The sequence below is a fragment of the Halictus rubicundus genome, chromosome 5 (assembly GCF_050948215.1).
Source record: "Halictus rubicundus isolate RS-2024b chromosome 5, iyHalRubi1_principal, whole genome shotgun sequence".
Lineage (NCBI taxonomy): Eukaryota > Metazoa > Arthropoda > Insecta > Hymenoptera > Halictidae > Halictus > Halictus rubicundus.
Window position 1 is genome coordinate 4,575,520 of NC_135153.1, and position 21,923 is coordinate 4,597,442.

The following is a 21,923-nucleotide window of genomic DNA, read 5'->3' on the forward strand; positions in this document are numbered from 1 at the left end:
TATACAGGGTGTGGCACATAACACTTTTCACGATTTTTCAAGTACTTGCGATAATCTGACAAACAAATATTTTAAACAAAAGTTGATCAGTTTTCGATTGGCTATACATTGCAATAAAAAAAAGTTCGTAAAATTTTTTTAATATTGTCAAGGTCACCTTCATTTTTTAAAATGGCACTTTGTATTTTTGACTTAACAGTATTATAGCCCGTATCAAGATGCATTCAACGACCTAACATGACCTTCGGATGACCTTGAAAGCAAAGAAATGAAAATTTCAACAAAAAATGACAGTCTGCTTGAATGCTGATCGAAAACTGATCAACTTTTGTCGAAAATATTTGTTTGTCAGATTGTCGGTAGTACTTGAAAAATCGTGATAAGTGTTACGTGGGACACCCTGTATATTCAATATTTTTCTGGACACTCCAATGTCCAATTTCAATGATTGACCAGAAACTGAGGTTTTTACTTTCATGGTCAGAATGGTCCCAAGCTTCGCCATTCAAGAGTTAATGATAGCTATTGAAAATCCGCACGCTCGCGTATTTGTGGATTTTGCATAAATATCTTCCGAATTTCATTTCTTTCATGGATTTATTACGTGCGATCTAATTTTTACTATTATTATTACAAAGCTATTTATTGTCGAACGCGAAATATTTCATAATACTATTTTTTAAATTATATGTACCTTCGCGTAAACGTGATAACGTACTTTTATTTTGTCACCCGTCTATTCTTTTTCTACGCAGAGACGAATTCGATAGGAGAAATTGTTGCAAGACTCCAGTTACCTTGTATTTATCTAACCCTTTCGGTACCCAAAAGCTGAGAAACCGATTTTGCGGAATTTTCGAAGAATACCTTTAGCCGGTATTTCGACGTTTTTAATAGAATGTCAACATTTAAATACAACAATTGTTTAAACAATTAATGAAATACAATTTAATTTATGAATAACAATTTTTACGAATAAAATAAAAAAGCATGAAGATATCGTTGCTTTGAAGGGTGATATATTTATTTGTAATGGTACTAGACGAGTTAAAAATTTGCAGAGTTAAAGAAAGAAGGATATACAGACAGAAAAATAATTGAAGTATTTTTCCCTCTATATCTAATAATGTTATAGATGTCAACTAGTCAAAGAAACTTCCTGTTTAGACGAATCGAAATTATTTATCCAACAATTTATATTCACATTTCATCCTCGGACTCCTGCCTATGACGGTGTCATTTCTGACCCACACCGATATTTCGCTACAGTTTTCTTTCGGTATAAGGCTGGTTTTCGTCGTATTACGGATGAAGAAGAAGAGGGGATTGCGATTTTCTTATTTCGAAATAAAAAGCGTCATCCTATACACTGCATACGTCGCGGCAGTGGAGATAGTTCTCGGACTATTATCGGCTAGATATTTGGGACATATATCGAGAGAAGACTGTATTGACGATCGCTCGAGTTTATTCTCACCACTCACAAATGACCTCGGCATAGCATACGAAGAGTATCTGAAATAGTGAACTACGTGTTCCGCTGGGATTTTATTTACTCGTACATTCGTTATTGAAAGAGAAGAACAAAATGGTCGACGGTACATATTAAGCACTGTTCTTCTTCACGAGTTTGCACGAGTCTGTTCTGCTCCTTTCATCGGCGATCGTCCTCCCATTGGTGGAAAAGCTTGAGAGGTGGATTGGCTAAAATTTGACGGTAATAGCGTCCTTGATCGAAAAAGAAACGCGTCCTTTTATCGAAATCGTATTAATGCGCGGAATGATTGGGGACTGAATGCGCAGACATTCGAGGTAAAATCGAGGGGAAATAATGCCGCCGACTGCGATCCTCTCGCGCATTGTTGCCGGTCGTGATTTCTCGGCGCACGGTAATTAAAAAAGTTCCGGGCATTGTTGGTTATCGAATTTTTTCTATCGTTGCTCTCATTATCGCGCGACAGTTTCGTCGTTGTTTACGAGCGAAACGGCCGACGTAGCAATCGTCGACTATTATACATGTACACGCGGAAACACGGCTCCCGCGCACGAATTGGCAAAACGGGAACGCTCCGCGCTGTTCTTTTTTTTTTTCCCTCTTCGTGCAAACGAATGCAACAATCCGCGTCGCGGCACGCCAACGATCCTCGCATGTTGTTCTTTTTTTTCTCAGAAATACGTGTCTCCGAAAATCGGCGCGAGACTACACGAATCTTGGCGAGCAGGGACGCACAGGGTGGGGAAAAATTACAATGTAATCTGGAGTTTGTGCCGACAGTGCTTGGGAGAATCGGGGGAAATCGACATATCGAAGGGAGAGAGAATCCTCTTATCGCGACGAGGTATCTCCGAAATCAGGAAATCCGCAGAAGCGCGACAAAGAACTTAAGCTCCGATTTGCTGCTCGAGGTTGCCGGTTATTATAACACACCGCACCTTCTTGAGTGTCCGTGCGAGAAACTCTTCGGTTAGTAACTAATCGCAATTGTTAACACTGGAGATTGTTAAGTTTTCTATTCCTCTGTGATTGCGTCGTAATTCAAAGTATTAATTTGGAATATGGGGGAGATTCGTGCAGTACCGGACCGAATTGCCGCAGTAAATAAATGCAATATATTTCATGAAATACAATAGAATTATACGAACAATAACAATACGCAATAAACGATACATCGATTACAGATCGAACGTACATGACAACATTACCTTGCACACGTCGATTATATTTCGGCTAACAGTACCCGTCGATTCATTCTATGTCACTCTAAGTCAGTTTTAACCCTTTGCACTCGAAGCTATTTTGACTCCAAAACGAAACATTTCTTCCGACCTAGAATATTTCCCTTCTACATACAGTCAAACCTGTTTTTGTGGATAGGGACTGCACAAAAGAAACCGCACAAAAAAAATATTCCAAAACTTCATCAGTAGCTATAGCAAATAATTTTTTACAACATTTCAAAAAAAGTCTCACTTAGAAAATATGTCAAAGATTAACGAAATAGCGAGAAAGTGCTTTCCAAACAAAATAAATAATTAAATTACACATGGAAACATTTGAAAAAAATTTAATTTCTCATTTTAAACATGGAGAAATTTTCAAAATGCACATAATTCAATACTACTCGTCGTAGCCCAAAACGCGCATCTTCTTGTGATGAACTGGTTCAAAATCGCTTTCGTCATTTGGAGATATTAGAGTTGATTTATTTTTTGTTACCGTGAAGTCAGTGATAAGTTTTTGCGACGACGGTCGTTTGATCAGTTGCTTGTAAACGTCACGATAGCCAGATATACGCAATCGAAGCTCTTTTTGGAATTTCAAACTCCTTTCGGAATTATCTATTTTGAGAAAATGCTTTTCCAATTTGTTGCAAAGATGGATCCCTGGATATATTTTATCCGCTGTCATAGAATCCGGTTCTTTTTGTCCGTCTTCATAATCTGTTAAGTTATTGATTATGTCACTATCATTGATAGAAAACATCACAAGGGTGTTATAATGCCAACACCGTTGGCATTCATATACCGCATCAAAAAAAAAAAAAAATCGCACAAAAATATCGCATAGAAAAAGACCGCACAAAAATAAGTTTGACTGTATATATTTTTCATGTTATACGTACGAAAATGGTGGAATCTACTCGTACAATACTGAAATGTTTAGTAATTCATTGAATACCAACAAATTTAATAATGTAAAAAATATCTTGAATAATGATTAGACTGCAGATTTTTATGCAAAATAAAAAATAATGCATTGATTGCAAGAGGAGCCACATAGGGGCCAAGTAAGAATTTATTCTTCTTTCTAATAGTTTCATTCAGTTGTAAGAAATGTATTGGTATTCTTAAATTCTTGTATTCTTTCTATTGTTTGATACGACGCCCACCCATTTTTGCTATAAATGCATAAAATCCGCAGTCTAATAATGATATAGCAATTGTTAGTGACGCCTTATAGTCGTCAGTGCTGAGGGTTAATTTTGGTACTATAAATATTTTGCGTAACAAACATAAAAATGTTATTTTTGGGAAATACTGAATACTTGGAATTTCATTTCACGTCGTACAAAGCTGAAGACCACAGCAGGATTAATCTTCTAATAAAGTTCCAACCAGTGTCGCCAGATCAAGACTTGTTCCCCCACTCTAATTTTCCCCTCCACCACGCTACTCACCACGTTTCCACCGCTGCTGGGTCACGTGACGCTTTTCGTCTCTGTCGTGCACACTGCGGTACTGGCAGACAGAGAGGTTAACTTTTCCCCTCGATTCGTGCTCCCTTCCCCTCATCTGGCGACACTGCCAAAGTCGCCAGATCAAGACTTGTACCCCCACTCTAATTTCCCCTTCTACCGCACTATTCCCCCCACGCTTCCGCCGCGCGAGCCGGTCACGTGACGCTTTTCGTCTCTGTCGTGCACACTCCGGTACCGGTAGAGAGAGGGTAACCTTTTCCCCTCGATTCGTGCTCCCTCCCCTAATCTGGCAACACTGTGTCCAACCGTGGCGGCCGATGTAATACGCGACAAAAGTATGCGCCGCTTCTAAGGTTTCTCGTTCGTTGGATCGTTGCGATCCAGAATGTGTAAGACAATCGAGGATAACGACATGGTTAATGTCTCAAAATGAATCGATGTTCGCATTGACGAATATTCCGCGCTTCTTTCTTCACCAAAGTCCAAAGGACACATTCGACAATCCCGTTTGCGGACCGCATCGATCGAGGCTAGCGTCGCGAATCAATTCAAGTTGCCGTCTGCAGGGTTCGTGCGGAGCCTGCGAGGCTTCAAATAAATAAAAAAAAAAGAAAAGAAAAAGAAAATAGAAAATGTCTACGAGCGAACAGCAGCGGCAATACAGCGATAGTAACTCAATATCCCGTTCCGACAACTGCTCGATCACAATTAACAAACTTGCGGGGGGAGTCTCGAGCAAACTCGGCTGCGTATCCTCCGCGGATGTCCGAGAAAAAAAAATATCTAAATTTCACGCTGTTGCATGGGTGTAGGGGGGGGGGGAGAAAGAGGTAGCGGGGGTTGAAGAGGGACGAGGGGGAAGGTGAGGGTGAGGAGGCAGCGAACGAACGAGAAAGACGGCGGGAGAGGAACGGAGGAGCGCGGTGGAGGGTGAGAAAGAGAGAATGGGGGTGGGGAGAAAAATGTGTGCGGAGAGAGGGAGAACGGAGGTGAGGAATGAAAGTACGAGTGCACGAGTGGAAAGAAGTATGAACGGGCGAGAGAGCGAGGATGGATAGGTGCGGATAATGCGAATACATCGCGCGGAGTGACGCCCTTATCGTGACAAAAGCACCGTCGTTGCGTCGGTTGCAGGTGTGGTTCAGTAATCGCAGGGCGAAGTGGCGTCGAGAGGAGAAATTACGGAACCAAAGGAGAGCAGCCGTCGATCAGGTAGTCGGCGGTGGCAGCAGCGGGGGCAGCGGCAGCACGGCACCACCGGCTGCAACCCCTGCTACACCACGGTTACCCTTAAACGCCGGATTCAACGCCATGTACTCGTCGATACCGCAGCCGATCGCCACAATGCCCGACACTTACAGGTAACCGCTTTATTATACACTTAATCTTCCTTTTACAGCCCGGTTCACTGCTTACTCGCAATCGTTGCTGAACTCCGACCTTCGCAACCACTCCAACCATTTTACCCTCTTGCTCCTGTACGCGGTTTCTTCCATTTTGCTCTCTTTGCTACTGCATAGGGTCGCGTTGTTATTAGACCGCGGATTTTTATGCAAAATAAACGTTTCCCGCATTCACCCCTCGGGAACGATGTCTGCACCCCGACTCTGAGGAATAGCAGGCGACAAAATTATGTGGACGACAGTTTTATTTTTTTGAGATGTTAGAAGGATTAGTTTACTAGGTAATGTATAACAAGATTAATTGGTTTATAATACATTTCTTTATGTGTGCCTAGAATAAAAATTATGGCTTTCGAAGGTCTAACCTAGTTAACCAGTTAGCTCTGTTGCGACCTCTTTGAAAAATGTGTACTTAAATTGCGTCGAAAAAATTAAGCGACGGCGAGTATACTCGTCAAACATACAGCATGTATGGAATTAAGTTAGGAATCACCCCTTTCAAGGAAGGGGAACAACATTACAACATTTTACGACATTTACGACATTTCTGGAACATCCTGTATATGAACCAGTAATGGCTTCAGTGATGACTATCAAAAGAAAAGGATACATGCACAAAAAAGAATTCATACTATATATAGTTTTTTTATAATAATTATTTATGTATTTTGATTTGTTCCTCTTATTTCGTCTTGGCCTCCAAATATTTCAAACATCTTGAAATTTACGAATATATTTTAGTCTTCACCAAAATTGCAATTTGAACAGCAAATTGTTACTTTTTACGCATAACGAGTATACACGTCATAACACAAAATATTATCATTTCTTCATGACGAGTATATTCGTAAAAGACAGCTAACTGGTTAACAAAGTTTCATAAAAACCGATTAAGGTCTCTATCAGCCATAAACACTAAAAGATTGAATTTTGATTATCCAACTTACTTGGATAAAGGCATATTTTAAATTTACATTATACGCACAGACAAGAAAGTTGAAAATCATGACCTTAACGTTCTCCTTCGGAATTTCGAGCAATAGCAATTTCAAAAAGATTTTTTACACATTACCTAGTAAACTTCTATCGTCTCAACAAGACTCGAGTCGTTTGGTCCAATTTTAAAAAACCTAGTGTTTTCGTGCATTGTTGTTCAATTAAATTGCTTTGATCTCATGGGATTGTTGGGGGATGATTATTCGGCAGCCAACGCGTTAAAAACGAAAAATACAAGATTAGCAATCCGAAATTTGAAAACTTTCGTCGCAACGTCTGCAAAGGTCGAGGAGACCCTTTCAATTTGATTCGCAATTTTGAAGACTGAAAATAGGGAGGTACCCGAACGAAAGATCACGGGGGGGAGCTAAAAGAGATCCTCGGATCCCAGGACACAGAGCATTGGAATCCTCGGCAGAACCCCTCTAGCACAAGATAATTACTAAGAGCGAAAGATCTCGAGCGAAAGGGGTCTGCCGTGGAAGTCGGTTATTGGACACTTAAGAGTGGACAAGTCGCGTTTCGCGAAAGGCCCTTCTGGAATCTCTTTGGAATCGGCAGAGATTGGCCCTCTCCGGTTACCGTTTCCTGACGCGGGATCCGTTTTCTCCTCGCAGCTCGATGTCGAGCAGCTTGGGCGGGTCAATGGGTGGAAGCTGTCTTCAGCAACGCGCCGAGGGATATCCAGCGTACGTGTTCCACGAGCCTCTCCACTCGTTGACGCAGTCTTACTCCCACGCACACAGCACTGCTGCGCACTCGCAACCCCATCGTGGTATCCCGACCTCTCATGGTGGAACTCCCACCACACCCGGTGGACAGCCTGCAGGACCAGGTGGTGCGCCCTACCAGCCGACGACCTCGACCGCGACTGGTAAGTTTACGTTTAACGATTGTTTGTTTGTTCTTTGCTGAATCTTCAAAGCCGTCTATCGGCACCCGCTCGGCCCTCGGCCTCCACCCCGCTCCGTTAATCAAGGTCGCGACTAGAGATCACGGTTTTGAACGTGTGAATGAAATACACGCGATATAGGGATCTCTAGTTGCTGAAATTGCACTGTCGTTTTCCTCTGGGGACAAGCTACAGAGTTTTCTCGATATATGTCAACGATACTGGTCTACCCGGGACATACATCGGCTAAAAGATATTATGATATTGGAAGATATCATTTCTCTACTCACGGGGTACACACCGCGGCAGTGGGGGATAATTCTGGGACTTCTATCGAGTAGATATTTGAGACATATATCGAGTAAAGATTGTACTGTCTTCCCAGATGAGTGATCAGTTCCTCCACCTCCATTTGTCCTCTAGTTTCCACGCATTCTCTTAGAATGTGCCATATTGCTTTGTCTTTTATCCCACATATTCCAGCATACTCCAAAAATAGGAAAAAACGACCACGATTTTGCATTTTGTGTAGGGAAAACTTACAGAGTGCGCTAAAATGACGGAGTACAGTGATTTCTCTATATACGTCGCCAAGACCTGGATGATAAATGTCTCCTGGACGAGTCCTGTGTTGGTGACATATATCGAGAATTCGCTGTATTTTTAAGTCAATTTTGTCGAGAGAGAACAAATCAAAAATCTAACGAAACAATAGGTATATACAGATGCATATTTATTAATTATCTTAATTTTTTCGTTAAAACGTTAGCGTAACCATAAAAATTTTGTACATATGTGAAAATTCCATATGATCGAAGACCGCGTAGCACGAAAGAGGCATTATCCTCTCTGTCCAAAGTCGTCTCGAAGAATCGTGCCAATTGGAACCGATTTACGCGAATGAAAGCTGTTCCTTGGCTCGTTAACCGCGTCTTTATGGTCGACAGCAGGACCATAAGCTTATAGTTTCATCGTTGCAGGATTCCGTCCAATTTTCTTTTATTTGGTTCTATGATAATTTCAAATTTAATGCTTCCTGCGCGGGCCTTTAACTCTTCAGCAGGGAAAGAAGCAGGTTGCGGAAAGACACAGTACTGGACAAAATAATAAGACATTTTACATGTTCATGTATTTTGTACTTTAAGGTAGGAAATGCACACTATAGGCACATTTTGATTAGCATCTCTAGAGTGAATACACAATATCTTAGCTTTTGTGATGTGTAACAATGCAGAAAGAATTGTAAAAATGAACTAATATTCAATGGTGCCAGCTTAGCCTTTTAAATAAAGAAGAAAAAATTTCTTATTTTTGGTTTTTCGTAAATGAAACTTTTACCATCGCGTTCGTCTCGTTTTTCTGATCAAAATGACACCAAACACGATATAATTACGATCATAATTACTAGTGCAAGAAGCGACTAAAGTTTCGGACTTGACATTTACGGTAGAGATACAGGAATTCTTAACCTCGCTCGTTGCACGAGTAATTATGATCGTAACTATATCGTGTTTGGTGTCATTTTAATTAGAAAAAAGAGAGGAATACGTTTACCGTGTGACTGGTTCCAAGGGGTATCCTTCAGTGGCGGGGATAAAATTATGACAGTTACGGTAGAGATGTTTTCGACAGTTACGGAGAGAATACTGCACTACCAGTTATCGGTCAGCCTGTATAAATGTTTAAAAGTGTCTTAGATATTATTTTCTCTAACACCGTAAAGAAATGTTTGAATCGTGACACTTTCTCGGAATTTTCAAGAGATAACAACGCAAATAACAACGTTCTCGTTCATCCCTTTCTCGTTGCGGGGATGAAATTCATTATACGGACTGACCTACTTTCGTTGATCTTGTTTTAATTAATTAACAATAATAATAAATTGATTCGGATGAATATCGTCTAAAATGTTGCTGACAAATTGCGAGAACGTACAGGATAAACACGTAATCAGATCATTTGTCGCATTTCTCACGCATGATAGCGACACGCGATTTTCATCCTAGTTCTTATTCGGCTTTGATATGTTTAATTATACAGGGTGTTCCAAAATTGTTGCATTTTCTTGAAATGGGTGATTCCTGAGGTGAATCGAAGTAACGTTTTCCTTCGCGAAAATATTCTCCGTCGCTTCGTTGAGGAGTTAGTATCGCAAAAGACGGACCAATCAGGGCGCGACGAACATTACGTCGAATGCAGGTCAAATGCCGCTATTATAAATTTTACGAAAAAAGGAAAGCAAAATGAGAAAGAATTACATTTTTATTCAATAAGAAATTAACAATTCATTAACCGCACCGCAATAGAATTTTGGATGACATGTATACACGTCAAACACGCTTAACTGGCTAATGGACCAGCGTCATTGACGATCAATTTCTCGCAGCCAGTGAGGATTTTGTACTGACCAATAATGCGTGTTATGTAAATTAACAGGCTCAGTGCTGGTAAAAGTAGCCTCATCGGTAAATAGTATTAAAGAGAAAAATGTGGATTGGTTTGTAGCTGCTCTTGAGCTCACAATCTCTAACACGATTTACATAATCTGTGTCATGTAATTTCTGGTGAAGGCTAATGTGGTACGGATGATATTTGTGACGAGTGAGAATTCGTGATGCACTACTTTTGCTGACTTCAGATTCGCGCTGAACCTGACGTACACTGATATGAGGATTATGATGTACCATTGTCACAACATTAATTTCATTACCTTCATCACTACATACGAACAGCGACACTTCCAGTTTCTTTTAATTTTTTACACAATCTTTCAAAAATCTTGTGCGAAGGGCATATGCGGTTTGGATGTCTTTCACCGTACAAATTTCGAGGCACAACTGCGTTTCTCTTACTTTCTCCATAAATTAGAAGCATCTCTAATTGTTCTTCGAATGAAGATTTCATATTGACTATCTTATGTTCGCTAACTGAGAAACTGACTGACACTGAGAGACGTCGAAAGCCTACCAATGTTCCATAATGAGAGTAATAGAATGAAAACAGTCAAATATCTCAGCAACGGTAAGTTTTAGGACAAATACACTCTAGTACTTTCATACTCAGAATACGCCAATCTATCGAACTCAAGCATAAAAAATTGGACATTCCATTTAAACAAACAAAGGTGACCTCTATATCTTCTCTACGCCTCCACTTGCAAGAATATCATTTATACCATATTATGTAGTTTCTGAAACCCTACAACCTCTGTACGTAACATTTTCTCGTATTGTTTGAAATAGCCAAGACATTCAAGTGGACAGAGCTCGTGGAACACACTGTATATGGCGATAGCGACCAAGAAAATAGATAGTGTGCACGCGCTAACGATGCAAACGGCTTAATTCCGTGATCGTAACGGAACAGTCTAGGCCCGCAAAGTGGCTAGTCGAAACGCCTCCTCGAAATTCTTTAGCGGTCCCGGTTCTGCTTGCGTGGTAACAGTAACGGGTGCAGCGCCGAGAGCGAAATAAATCGTCGCGGATTACCCGGGAACCTCTTTGCATGCAATCTATACGTACAAGCGGGGTTGTTCCCCGCGACGCGTGACGGGAAGGTGGCACGGCATGTTGGTGGTTCGTATCCGGGGAGGTGGCCGAGAGATTGTCGCGGCAGCACGTGGATCGTTCGTCCACGGAATTGTCAAAGGATTTTAAAACAAATCTCGCTTGGCGCCGCCGCTCGAGAGCCGAATCGAAGAATGGGATGTTCGGTGGTGGTTCTGCGTCCCCTCCGACCGCAGACGTAGCCGGTGAATTTTCCATTTTCTCCGATTCGCACTTTCTCTGTCGCGCGCGCGATGCTCTCGAGGTTCTTTCTTTCTGAACTTTCTGGTTCTCCATCCCGCAACGTCCCTTCGACCCCTCTCGTTTAACGAAAACTGTGGAGGGACGACCCACACCGGGTACCATGTCCCTCCCCTGCTACCCTCGAACCCCTGTTCCCTCTTTCTCGAGCTGTCTCTGTTTCGCCGTGGCCGGGCTTGTTTTCGCCGTCTCTGTCCCACGGTCTCTTCCTCTCTTTAAGGTATACAGGGGCGAACAGAGGATGTGGATGGGTTGGGTCTCGCCTCGGCTGGGCGAGCGCTCAATAACGTGCGAACCCAAAGGGGAGGAAACACGGGGGTGCGCGGCGTACCTACAGGAATGGAGTGGAACGCCGTAGAATGGTGGAATACTGCGGAACACGCGCCGCATTCCTTTTGTCTTTCCGCCCCGTTCGCCTAGCTCCGCTCGGCTCTCTTCCTTTCGCTTTTCCCTCCGTTACCGTTCTCTCCGCCTCTCTCTCTCTCTCTCTCTCTCTCTCTCTTCTCCCGCTCTAACTCAACCCCCTTCTATTCCTCGTTTCTCGCGCTTCTTACGTGCGGAACGAGCCGCAACTTATCCATCATAATCGTTTTACGTGCATGAGCGCCGGGGACTTTCACCGCGCTCGTTGCCATCACCACGAACGGCGATGTCCCGTCGTCGTTTCCATTGCTAAGTGCCCGCCCGCCGACCCTTGGCGTGTATCGTTTTCACGGAGAACGCGCCGCTTGATCTCACTCGTTGTACCATGATTTATACCGGTACTCTGTTCCATGAAGCGGACCTTAAATATGTGTTCCCGCTCGATCGTCGGACCAGCCGATGGACGGTAAAAACGTTATGAATGGGGGATTAGCTCGCTTCGGTTTCGCGAAAGTTCGCCCGCCGAAGAACACATCGCCTTTTACATCGATCGCGCGCGGTACGATCGCGCGAGATTATGCAAAGAGACCAGCACGCTGTGCGATACGGTCGTTCTCGGCCCTGTTACTACATTAGCTGTTGCACTCGTTTAAACGGAAACCTCTACCCCGCAATGTGCGGAATTGCATAATACCAGCTTATTAGAACGTTGCCTGTTACATTGCAAAAATATAAAGATATGCAGGATTTATTATCCTATATAACTCCGGCGTATCATAATTATATATCAATAATTTTACAAAGAACAGTTCTAAGGAGAAAGGAAAATTGTAGTTTTCTTTATTATAAAATTAATTTAGTTAACTGATAATTAAGTAAATATTTCAAATTATACAAATCTTTTTTTATTTCTGTTCACAAAGTGCCACCTCTCTGTTTCCTTACAAAAATCGTGGTATGATAGATTTACTCATCGTAAAACTATAAAATCCCACTCTGAATCAGCATCCATTTATACATAAGTACAGTGATTTCTCTATATATGTCGTCAAGGCCTGGACGATAAACGTCGCGGAATTATCCCCACTAACGCGGGGTATACTTCGTGAAGGGCCACGAAGCTCGAGAGGCCTCGAACGCCGAGGAGTGTAAACATAACACGGCTCGGGTATGTCTCTTGGACGATATATGACGCTGACAAGATCCGTGTTGTTGACATACATCGAGAATTCACTGTAATACGTGAAACGTTTAATATTTCAATAACGAAAAAAATGGAGTTACCCCTCGTCCATAGTAAACGGCACATATATAAATTAAATATTAATACAAATATGAATATCTTTATTTTTTCATAACGCACACAACGAACAAATTGTAAACAATGCTTCAAGAAAAGGATTAATCACTTTTTCGGCAATGTCTATCGTCATCTTTATCGTCAGAAATATTAAAACGTGATCTAGTGCTTCGTCGTGCTTCTTAAATTTATTTTTAATTGTCACATGGATGTATACAGTCTATTATTTTATAGTTGGTAAAAAAATCCATCACTTCATTAGTATTTTCCTAGGATATCATTAATTCCTATACCACATTTGTGTAATATACGGGGCGTTTCAATATTGATGGTATAACTATGGCGGGGTGGTTCTAGACCAGAAAACGAGTCGAATTTGTTAATCATGAAAGTGTGGTAATTCCATTTAATGTTCGCAGAAACGCTTCTTAATATTTTCTTACAAAAATCGTGCTACGATAAATTTACTCATTTGTAAAACTATAAAATCTTACTAAACCTTTTAGCATTTTACAATGGTATAATATGCGAAACTTTGAATATCTCGATAGTGATGGAAATGAAGTTACCCCATTTTCATAATTAGACAAAAGTGAGTATGTGTAATTAAAAACAGTACAAACATTAGAAGAACTTAAAAATATTGTTACATTATTCTGAGTCCATTAAACATATTAACCTATTTGCATGATAAGGAAATATGAAAAGAAAACCGTTATCACCAAGCTTCTTTTTATTATATTTAAGTACAAAAATGACTACAAGTAAAAGAACTTGAACAAGTAAAAAATAAATTGAGCGTATATACAGGGTGAGTCTGAAGAAACAGAACACCTAAATATCTCCGTTACTTTTTGTTGTACAAGAAAACTTCTTAGGACAAAGTTACACTGTTTGAAGGGCCACATGTAACGGTACAAGGGAAAAAATTTTCAAGATCATTTTTTTATGAGATTGCAAGGTCATCGATGTTTTTTTAAATGGAATGATATATCTTCGTTAACGTAATGTTGTAGCTGACAAAATAACGAATTCATCCATGAAACACAATATGACCTTCAACACAGAAAAATGGAATAAATACAATTCAACGTGTAAGATTCATTTGCTTTATTTCTGTTACGCAAAATGTTCAAAAATATTCCCTTGAGCTGCTATACATTCAAATTTATCGCAATACACAAAATAATAACAGATTCGGTGTTGACAGGAAGACATTTATGATATACCTTCACCTATGTGTTCGTACAGAATCGTGTTTATCAACTACTAATTACTCTGAAGACCTTTTTACTGTCAGATTTTCACTGCTTCTAAGATTTCTAATCTATCAGTTTATCGATGCACGTTTCACAATGCGTTACTCGAAGGAAGATAAGATTGATATGATTTTCATTTATGGAGAAAGTCGACAGTGTTTAAGAGAAGCAGTGCGGTTGTGCAAGGACCGATTTCCTAATCGTAATTGTTCGTCAGTTTCCGTTTACTCCAATTTGATAAATAAATTCCGTAAAACTGTTACTGTTGAAAATAAAAAATGTACGAAGGTGAGGACTTCAGGCTAAATGAATCTTACACGTTGAATTTTATTTATTCCATTTTTCTGGGTTGAAGGTCATTTGTAGGTCATATTGTGTTACACGGATGAATTCGTTATTTTGTTAGCTACAACATTACGTTAACGAAGATATATCATTCCATTTAAAAAACATTGATGACCTTGAAATCTCATTAAAAAATGACCTTGAAACAGTGTAACTTTGTCCTAAGAAGTTTTTTGTACAATGAAAAGTAACGGAGATATTTAGATGTTCTGTTTCTTCGGACTCACCCTGTATATACGCTCCGATGATAGTGACCACGAAAATTGAGCGTATATATACGCGAATGATGCAAATGGATTAAGAATGAAAGTAAATGTCCATTTCACTCCAGTTTATTGTAGTTCAGGTAGAAAATTTGTATTTTACATAAAGATTGTCCTGCTGTACGGATTAATCGCACGGAGGAAACGCGTTTGATTGTTCCAGGTGTGATATCGGCGGGCGTATCGGTGCCGGTGCAGATCCCGTCGCAAACTCCGGACCTGACCGGTAACTATTGGCCGAGGCTCCAGTGATCCCAGCTTTTCGGGTTCCCGCCTGCGAGCCTGCTCGTGGGCCAGGAGAGCCCGCCACCACCGACAGCCACCCCTGGTGCAGTGTCCCGGCCGCTGCTCGCGTCCCTTGGCATACCAACGCAGCCGACGCAACATCAGCCCTCGAACACACCGGCTACCACTCCCGTGCACACCTCCGACACCAGTGAGTGAATGCACCGATCAATCCTCCTCCGAACGTTCTCTTCCCAAGAGATTGCTCGTGCGCGCGCGACACTCGATCACGGCTCGCCGGCTGTCCGACGAATCGCTGACCCCGATCACTCGAATCGCGGAGGATACGTCACGCGACCAAGATACCGGCGCGCCGCGTCCAGAAAACAGAGGATCGCCAACCGAAAGCGTCCTGTCCCAGCCTCCAGACAGGACTATCGAGCGCAACTCGGTACCGAAAGCTTGCTTCAACGGTTTCGACGCTAGAGGCGTGCGGGTACCCGAAATTTCGTATTCGGGTCGGATCGGGAAATTCAGGGACCCGAAAGTTTGCTACGTTCGGATACTCGAAGCTGCAGTCGGATACAGTCGAGTTCGAGGACGCAACAAATTTCTGATCACACCCTCCGGTCTAAAATTTCTTCATCACCCTCCAATCTAATTTTGCATTTTAGCTTCACGGGTACCCGCACCTTGCAAATTTTCGGGACCTGACTCGAGACTCGGGTATACCCGCCACACTATTGTGGAACACGAAATGGTCAAAATGGGCTCTCTGGCTGGACAAAATCTAGAAATTGACTTTGCGAAGTCAATTGGCCTCTTTGACCCATTTGCGTCATAAGGAAATGTGAAAAGAAGGCCTTTATCGCCAAACTTTTTTTTTATTATATTTAAGTACAAAAATGACTACAAGTAAAAGACCTTCATATTTCAGCATTATAAGAAAAAATAAATTGAGCGTATATATACGCTCCGGTGATAGTGACCAGGAAAATTGAGCGTATATATACGCTAATGATGCAAGTGGGTTAATTGACCGCTTTGTCTGGTCGCGTGCAAAGCCTTTTTAGTTGAATACCAACTGCTAAGAGGCAACGTTTCAATAATGCGTTAGAACCTCGGTTATCCGAACCTCCGATATCGAAATTATTCCAATGCGTTTCACATTGATCTATCAACGCAAGGTGATCCATATACAGCACAGTTCATTGTACAAGTCCATAGGGAATTAATCTAGTAATCGTTCTATTATCCGTACACCCATGTGTCCCGGATTAGTTCGCCTAACCGAGGTTCTACTGTGTAAATGAAAGGTAGACATAAGCGTAGAGTCAAGCATCCGGGTTCCCCCAGATATGTCCTAGTTTTTAATGTATAATTTCAGATCATTACCATCAATTATCAGTAAATGAATTCCATCGGTTCCTTATTGTTTGCATGAAGGTTGTTCCCAAAAATTCGTTTCGTTTCCAACCAATGATTTGAATTTGGAATAGCGAAATAAGTGAGAATTTAGAAACTTCAAGTACAGTGTTTACTCGATATATAAACAAAGACATAATCGCGCTATTTGCGAAAAGAACTTTCGGGACAACCTAATACAAATACATTCCATAACATTAAATCGATTTCGATTTTTGTTGCCCATTTATCCCTGTTCCATTTGTTGAATTCTATTTTCGTCAAATCTGTATGAACCACTCCATTCGGTTTCATAAATAAAATGAAAATACTTTTGACCAGCTCGTTTGCCAGCGTAGCAAGCTCATTTTGACCACCGTGACGGCAGTGACTCGATTTCGTCGAGAGTCAATTCTACCGACCGGCAACGTTAGCTGTCTAGAATCACTTCCATTTGCTTTTCCAAAGGTGATGGAATTAAAAGAAGCGTTAATTTCCTTTGGAAATGACATGCCCGGTCGGTAGAATTTTGATACTCTTCCGATCAACCAGAATCAGTTCACCGATGGGCGAGAATCGTTGCTCGAATTCAAGCAGACTTTCAGCTTTTTGTCGTGGCAATGCGACATTTATCGATCATCAATACAGTGAATTCTCGATATATGTCAACAACACGGCTCTTGCCAACGTCATATATCGTCCAGGAGACATACCCGAGCCGTGTTTCGTTTACACTCCTCGGCGTCGCGGTAGTATACCCCGCGGTAGTGGGGATAATTCCGCGACGTTTATCATCCAGGCCCTTGACGACATATATGGAGAAATCACTGTATCACACTTTTATGGAACGCTGAAATTCCTTCTATTCGCGAATTTCTCGGCATGCGAGTAACCGGAGATTCAGACCAGAGGTCTGTTAAACTTTTTATCGTATTTATTGTACAGTCGTAGAAAAAACACGTTCGCAGTTCGATCGAGATAGACCGAGGAAAGATTCGCGAGAAAAATCGCTGCAACGATCGGGTCGGTTCAGAGTTCTCGCTGCCGCGAGACAAAGGGTTTAAAAAAGAAATCCTGTCCGGGGGGGGGGGGGCTGTTCAACGAACGACGCAACAGGAGCCGAAAAAAAGGTTAACGAGTCTGCTTTAATTCGATTAATTAGCCTGGTTGGACGCTTGCCAAATTTCGCCGACGACTGGCCACTGTTGGTGCTGCTTCAGGTTGCTTCGGTTGCCGAGAGACGACGGTGACGAAAATTTTCGATCGTGCTCGAAGGAGCACGAGATTGGTCGATGATCCTGTGGTTTCTTTCGGATCGATCGGCAGCTCTTTGCGTGAACAATATTCCGTGCGTACGAGAGCGAAAGTGTCGTCGGAGCCGTTGATTGTTGCGCTCGCGCGGCATATCGAGCAGGAGTCGAGAGAAATCGATGTGTCTCCTCTTCGGTTCACGTTTAATCTAGAGGTCGTAGAAGTATACGCATGACCCGGGTCACGCAGGGTATATTGTCCTTCTACTCACGACAGTTTGTATAATTGAACGCGCACGGAGCCTCGTCACGCCGAAACTGATTGTGTTTGGACGGTCCACCGTGATTCAGAGACTTTCGAAACCGGAAATGTCGAACGCCGTGGCGGAACTCCAAGTCGATTCCAAAACCATTCAAGCTCGAACTTCGCATCCAGCATATCGATCTGCTCGTTATAAATTGTGGAACGGTCTCCGTGTCATGAGAAAATCACGCGGAAATTCGAAAACCCCTCTGAAATGTTCACGCTGTAGAAATTTTGTAATTACCATTTCCACCTATCGAGCAATATTACCGCAAAGAGATTCGGGGCGGGTTCCGCCGCTGGGAAATATTTTTGCGAGACAGGCGTGTTGCTCGTGCCAGGCTGCCTTCGCGAACAAGGGACGCCGGGATTGATAGCTACCTCGAGGGTGGCTTTTTTCGGCGGACGGCCATCATGCTTTCTCGCAGCTATGGCGTCGGCTGACAACGCTCTTCAGACCGAACGCTTCGCTTCTTTCAGAAAACCGACTACTGTCGAACCTCCGCTTTTCGAGCAAACGCTGATATGTTTACCCTTTTCAGTTGAAAAAACTGCCAGAACATAAAGATCCCGATTCGAAAACGAGACAGCATTTGTTTTTGTTCGTTATTTCTCTGAAAATATGGATATAGAATTTTCCTTGAGTTTTCGAGCAGCACAAACTGTACGCAAGTCTCGTTCTGGTGGACCGTTCTACGAATAATACTCAGAACCAGTCGCATTCCAATACTCTCGATATAGATTTGTTCGAGCTAACGTATCATAATTCCGTTAAAGGTCGACACTATTCCTTGCAGGCTTTACCAAGAACTCGAGCGAACTATAGCTTCAGTCCCTCCAGTGTAATAAAGCCTCTCGATAACTTCTTTTTCTCGCTGGAACCACGTGTCCAGGAAGTGCCAGGAACTGTGTCCTAGAAACAACACGAACCATTCAGACGTTTTGTATTTGAGCGAGGACTTTTTCCCCCGGAACTTGTGTTCAGAACGCGACGAGCAACGATTCGATTCGTATACCGAATTTCCGAGTACTTGGGTACAGAGAGTACAGAGCATTCGAACCTTGTCGGCAACTATGCAAAACGAATACAGTGAATTCTCGATATATGTCAAGAACACGGGTCTTGCCAGCGACATGTATCGTCCAGGAGACATACCGAGGCTTCTCGAGCTTCGTGGCCCTTCACTGGGTATATCTCGCAGTGGTGGGGATAATTCTGCGACATATATGGAGAAATCACTGTAGACAACTCGAAATCACCGGTGTGTCAAGTGGCAAACGTGTTCGACGAACAGAGTACTTATATCGCGTTTCACGCGTTGGAGGTTCGAATGGCCAGTATCTCAGGGCGTCAAGTACTCGAGACACGCGTACCCGGTACTCGAACACCGAATACCGACAAACACGTTTCGCACATTGTACATTTCTCCCCGAGTGCACGATGATTGTTACACCCTTTGGTCCAAGTAAACGCGATTCTAGATTAAGACAATCCGATCTGTAGCTGGTAACCATGGATTACCTGCATCGATTGCCGTGCTAACGTTCCGAAACGACTTGAACCGAGAGAGTACGTCGCCCGGAAGTAATAACAGACCGGAAGGACGTCCTTAGCTGGACACGTCCGAGGACGAGACGACGTTTCCACGGTTCAGCGTGATTGTCCGGAGTCCAATCGCTTCGTCTCTCACAAGCCGAGATCGTTTCTGACGCTCGCGATGGGCTGTCGTCCCGTTTACCTCCCCCGTGCCCGTCGATGGCCCGTAGCTCGCGACCGGAACGCCCGATACAATTCTGTATAAAGATGATTGTAAAATAGCATTTGTTACTCTCTTCCTAGCCTGTAATGTACATTAGGGAGGATCGTCGATAACGGTGTATATACGTGTAGGTAAGAGAAACGGTGATTTCCAATCCCGTTCGATCGTACCATTTCATAGAGATCATACACGCAGAGGCAGGCGCCCGCGCACGCGCGCGCGCGCACGCGTATGCGCTCGAGAACGAACACACACACATACAAACACAGCTCTTTTACCCCTATATTCGATGTTCTCCCTTTGAACCGGAAGCGAACCGCAGATTTTACTGACGGCGAACAAGAGAGCAGCGAAGCTACCGTTCCCGCTAGCGCGGGGCGTTGTCACCGCGACCCGAGCCTACATTTATTCGCTCATTGTTTCCCCGGAGTTGCTGCAGAACCGAACGTATACGTTTCACGCTTCAACGACAAGGTCTTGGAACGGAGATCGCAACGGGAATGTGGCGCAACGAAAGATTGCGATCGATCGGTTTAGCGCACGCCCCCCCCCCCCTCTCCTTCCACCGAGAAGCATATCGGTCTCCAGGTGACGCGATAAGCGGTAAGACGACGCCGCCGAACCGAGAAATCTCCGACGATTTTTCATTGTACGAAGCGGACGCGTTCCGCTCGCGACGGCAACGATAACATGCCGCGAAAACTGCATCGCTTTATCGAACTCTCGGATTGAGATTCGATCTCCGTTCGGGAGAATGCGAGAAAAAGAAAAAGAAACCGGACTCCATTTGCTTGCCGACGGTGTCGGATAGGTGGCTTTGCTTTGGTCACTTCTCTATGCCCTTGGTCACGCTGCTACCCTAAACGGCCCTCCGCGAGTCAATTAGAATCTGACGATCGACCAACTCCACCTGCTCCAGTCGTCACTGCATTTATATACAGTGTTTACTCTACACAGGGTGTCCTAAAAATGTTGTACTTCCTTGAAAGGGACGATTCCTGAGGTGATTTGAAGTAACTTTTTCCTTTGCGAAAATGTTCTCCGCGCCTTTGTTAAGGAGTTATTGGCGAAAAACACGGACCAATCAGGGCGCGGCTACAGCGGACGGCTTCCGGCTCGGCCAATGGCAACGCCGCGCTTCGTGCCACCTGTCGCCAAGTCGCAGTGCGCTCGTTATAGCCGCGCTTTGATTGGTCCGTGTTTTTCGTTAATAACTCCTGAATGAAACCGCGGAGAACATTTTGTGTTTACTCTATATATGTCCCAAATACCTAGCCGATAAAAGTCCTAGAACTATCGCGAAGCATACCCCGTATGGGGCCATGAACCGAGGCCTCCAGAGCTTCGCTGACCTTTTCTACGTTCAGCGCGGATCAAAGAATAGTCTCCTGGCCGATATATGTCCCTGGTTAGACCCGTGTTTTGGACATATATCGAGTAAACACTGTATTAGGTTGTTGCATATGTCCGATTTCAGAATGCAAACGTTGCGGAGCGTTTTAACCCTTAGCACTCGAATGGCGACTGTAAGGCTTGTTTGTCTTTAATAAATTACTAAAAATTTCAGTACTGTACGTGTAAATTGCACCGTGTTCGTGTGTATAACACGAAGAAAAAATATATAGAAGGGAGATATTCTAGGTCGGAAGATATGTTTCGTTTTGGAGTTCAAATAGCTTCGAGTGCAAAGAGTTACACGTTCACCGCCATGGTGGTCGCTGACCTTTAACGAGCCACAGTGCTCGGGACAATGCTAAAAATTCGAAGCATGAAATCTAAGCAAATTTTTGACGTGAAACATTGGTAATATAATGTAGTTTGCGATGCTACGCACAGTTTTCGCTGAATATATGAACTCATTGTTCACACTGAAGCGTAAAGTCGAATACAAAACTCGATATATTTTCTGAAACACTTGCCATTTGCTGAATGTTTATTCGATGCATCTTTTTAACAAGAATAGTATCTTCATTTTTTATGAATCGATGCACCTTCTTGTCATCTTTAAAAAAGTATTACGAGTGTTAGGACGAAAACAAACTGATAAGTACAAGTGCTACTTGTACAGTGATCTCTCTATATATGTCGCCAAGGCCTGGGTGATAAACGTCGCGGAATTATCCCCACTACCGCGGGGTAGGCCCGCGAGGAGCC

General features: G+C 42.9%; 1 protein-coding gene across 1 annotated transcript in view; it reads left to right on the forward strand.

The window, feature by feature from the left end:
* Toy (paired box 6 protein twin of eyeless) overlaps positions 1 to 16,199 on the forward strand; it is a 73,812-nt gene extending 57,613 nt beyond the window's left edge. The window contains exons 7-9 of the mRNA XM_076787637.1: positions 5,334 to 5,560; positions 7,216 to 7,472; positions 14,990 to 16,199. Of these exons, the coding sequence (XP_076643752.1) occupies positions 5,334 to 5,560; positions 7,216 to 7,472; positions 14,990 to 15,078 (573 nt within the window). The 3' untranslated portion in view covers positions 15,079 to 16,199. The remainder of the gene's footprint in view (positions 1 to 5,333; positions 5,561 to 7,215; positions 7,473 to 14,989) is intronic.
* The last annotated feature ends 5,724 nt before the right edge of the window (positions 16,200 to 21,923 follow it).